The sequence below is a fragment of the Gavialis gangeticus genome, unplaced genomic scaffold (genome assembly GCF_001723915.1).
Source record: "Gavialis gangeticus isolate Ggan-Ray unplaced genomic scaffold, GavGan_comp1, whole genome shotgun sequence".
NCBI classification, from domain to species: domain Eukaryota; kingdom Metazoa; phylum Chordata; order Crocodylia; family Gavialidae; genus Gavialis; species Gavialis gangeticus.
Genome location: NW_017729001.1, coordinates 10,291,077 through 10,294,634, shown reverse-complemented (window position 1 = coordinate 10,294,634; position 3,558 = coordinate 10,291,077). Strand labels below are relative to the sequence as shown.

Here is a 3,558-nt window from a genome sequence, read left to right as displayed (position 1 = left end):
GATCCAGGCTGACCTGGACAGGCTCAGCAACTGGGCGGATGAGAACCTGATGGTGTTTAACACCGAAAAATGCAAGGTTCTCCACCTTGGGAAGAAAAACCTGCAGCACCCTTATAGGCTCGGCAGTGCTACGCTGGCTAGAACTACGAAAGAAAGAGACTTGGGGGTCATCATTGACCACAAGATGAACATGAGCCTGCAATGCGATGCTGCGGCTAGTAAAGTGACCAAAACGCTGGCTTGTATCCATAGATGCTTCTCAACCAAATCCCGGGACGTCATTCTCCCCTTGTAGTCGACCTTGGTGAGGCTGCAGCTGAAGTACTGCATTCAGTTTTGGGCTCCACAATTCAAAAAGGATGTGAAGAAGTTTGAGAGGGTCCAGAGAAGAGCCACGCACATGATCAGAGGTCAGGAAAACAGACCTTACGATGACAGGCTGAGAGCCATGGGGCTCTTTAGCTTGGAAAAGCGCACGCTCAGGGGTGATCTGATGGCCACCGATAAGTTTATCAGGGGTGACCACCAGTATCTGGGGGAACATTTGTTCACCAGAGCACCCCAAGGGATGGCAAGGTTGAATGGTTATAAACTACTACAAGACTGTTTCAGGCTGGACATAAGGAAGAATTTCTTTACTGTCCGAGCCTCGAAGGTCTGGAATAGCCTGCCATCGGAGGTGGTTCAAGCACCTACATTGAACACCTTCAAGAGTACATTGGATGCTTATCTTGCTGGAATCCTATGACCCCACCTGACTTCCTGCCCTTCGGGTGGGGGGCTGGACTCAATGATCTTCCAAGGTCCCTTCCAGCCCTAATGTCTATGACATCTATGAAATCTATGGAACTCGCAGAGGGTTCTAATCTTCTTACTATTCTGTTTAGATTTCACTGTTACTCAGTATTGCTATTCTCTCACTCCACAGGTGACTAATGAAAGGCTAACTTTTGGAAGGCCTATATTGCAAATATAGTCAAAGAGATTATATTTTTTACTTCTAGCAATTCTACAGTTCACTCACCCAGTGGTTGAAATGGTAAGGTATAGTAATCTGAATATATAGTGAATCATAATAATATTCCAGCATAGTGCTATGGCAAGGTACATTTGGTCTTTTAAAGTAAAATCATATTTTATTACATAAATTAGGTTGAGATTTACAAAGCTGACTAGGGGGTTTAGCCACACAAATCCCACAATAATAAAAGAGTTGGGCAGTTAATTCCCCCATGAGCTTAGAAAATCTCCAATTTAAGTTACAGTCATACACCGTATTTTTAATACAGACCTGACCCAGATCAAGCTCATTTTTGCAGAAAGTATACATTTTTAACCTGGTAATTTGACTTAAATCTCAAATACCAGTATTCAAACTCAGTTTCAATATCTCCCTTTATAATGCCCATATCCTGTGCAAAATTTCCACTGACTTCCACATTGTAATGGAAAGATCAACCTTAAAAGGTATTTGTAGGTTCAGAAGAAAGGGTTTTCAGAGGTCAAAGATGATGGCTATATTGGTAGTACACCCATGTACCCACAGAACCGTATCTTTGACTTAAAAGGGCAAGATGATCAAACGTTAGAAAGTCAGAAAAATAATGCATGGGAACCAGTGCCTGTTTGAAAGCTTTAAACAGTCAATGTAAGTCTTTATATCTCTAAATGTTCTTCCAACATACATTCACTGCAGAGAATTAAGCAGTGAGCAGACAGAATCTCCTCTGCAGTGGGTGATTAGTTTCTCCTCTGTTTTCCTCCCACCCACCACACCACTACTGCTTTCCATGACAGCTGCAAGCAACTGCCTCTTGGGTACCACTTTAGAAAGTATAGCTCAGTTGAAATCATTATAGTTACTGGGGTGCAGAGAGTAGAAGAGTATTCGGGCATATTCACACAACAGGTGGAGTTACCTCCCTTGGATGAGAGCATGAACATAAGGGAGACTTAAATTTTCTGGCATAAGGCAGCAATCCTACAGCTAACAAACAGGATTTTACAATTTCATCTCAGGTGCAACCAAGCAAACTAATGTTTTTGTCATTAAATCAGACAGTAATGAAGACCCATGGTAGAGCTCTACCCACTTACACAATATCTAACAGCAAGGGGACTATGATGAAGTAATACTTAAATGGGTATTAAATGTAACAGCAGATCCAGCTAACAATAGTTGACTTTGTGAACTCCAATACAGATACAGTTCATAACATGAAATAACTTTAACTGATTCAGGGGCTTTCACACCACCCTCTTTGATAACCTTTTTCACTCCTAGCCCCTCATCTTTTTCTTTGACCTATCATGCTGTTTCCAATTCTGACATGTCCCTTTTACACTCAGTTCCTAACTCACTGCCCATTCTATAGATCAGGGGTATCAAATGTATGGACTGCAGCCCAGATCCAGCCCAACGGATGGGCAGAGTGAGTCTGACACCCCTTCTATGAGCCCATCATTTCTTTGACGACTCCTGTTCTCTGTGCAACCGCCCTTTTCTCATTCTTATATATTGCCTCTTCTGTTTGTTTCCTTTCCTTCCTTTTTCAGGGGTGATCTGATTACCCATCCCACAAAAGAGTGCATTCCTCCTTCTCTAAGTTTCACTCTTATTCCTCTAATTCCTCCGCTCCATTAAAACAGTAAGTACTAAAACTTTCAACTCTGAATACCTCTCTTCTTGGTTCTCAATCTGCAACACAAAAGGTCAGAGCGCTGCATTTGGCTTCGTCTGTACAGATGTTCTGTGCTGTCATTATTCATTCTATCATATTGGAATTATTGATTAATAGGCCAGCGCGGCACCTTGCTGCAGACCCCCTTCTTGTTCTTTAAACAGAAATCGACTGCTCTTTTCTATGGGAATGCGTCTCTGCAATTTAATTACAGCACGATGCTCTTCTCGTGTCGACTGAAAACCAAAAATGGGAAACAATAGAAAACAGAGCCTGAGAGGCAAGCCTACCTGAGGGAGCTGTCCCAAGTAGTAAAGGGTGAGTTTCTTTGGTTCCAGGTAGAGCATTTCCCCAAGCTCCTGGTAGGGTTTCCAGCTGGGGGTCCAGTACCCTTGCCGAGTGAGCTGCTGGTGCCGTCGGTGGTAGTTCTCCCAGAACACGTCCTCCTGCTTGGGCTCCCAGCGCCGGTACACGGTGCTACTCCTGGCCCGCACCTTCACTCCTTTCTGTGTGGGACTGGGCAGTGGCTTGATGAGCACAAAATAACGGGGGTCCAGCGTCTTCATGTTCCCGGGCATCCTGCCCCTGCTGTTCATCGGCTCCTTGGCCTCTCCCTGCCGCTGCAGGCGGGTCGGGGCCCCTCAGCGCCGCAACAGGGGGCTGCAGCCTGGCCCCTGGGCCGAACCCAACACAGGAGTCTCCCCTGAGCAGCACTGCCAAGGGCACGGGTCAGGCCTAGACCAGGCTGTGCGGCCCGGCGTGCCCCTGGCACGGGCCTGGCCCAGCTCCTGCCTGCATGTGTACAGGCCTGGGCCGGGGGCGCCGCGCCGGGAAGCGCCCGGCCGCTCCCCTCCCCTCCCCTCCCCTCCCGCCGCCG

The 3,558-nt window shown here is 46.5% G+C and overlaps 1 protein-coding gene across 3 annotated transcripts in view; it reads right to left on the bottom strand.

Annotated features, from left to right (window-relative positions):
* Positions 1 to 3,501, bottom strand: part of CCDC60 (coiled-coil domain containing 60) — a 163,500-nt gene extending 159,999 nt beyond the window's left edge. For 2 of the 3 annotated variants that reach the window (XM_019506770.1, XM_019506772.1), the window contains exon 1: positions 2,972 to 3,501. In XM_019506770.1, the coding sequence (XP_019362315.1) occupies positions 2,972 to 3,277 (306 nt within the window). In that variant the 5' untranslated portion in view covers positions 3,278 to 3,501. The remainder of the gene's footprint in view (positions 1 to 2,971) is intronic. The other variant, XM_019506771.1, reaches the window with a different exon arrangement.
* Positions 3,502 to 3,558: the final 57 nt, after the last annotated feature.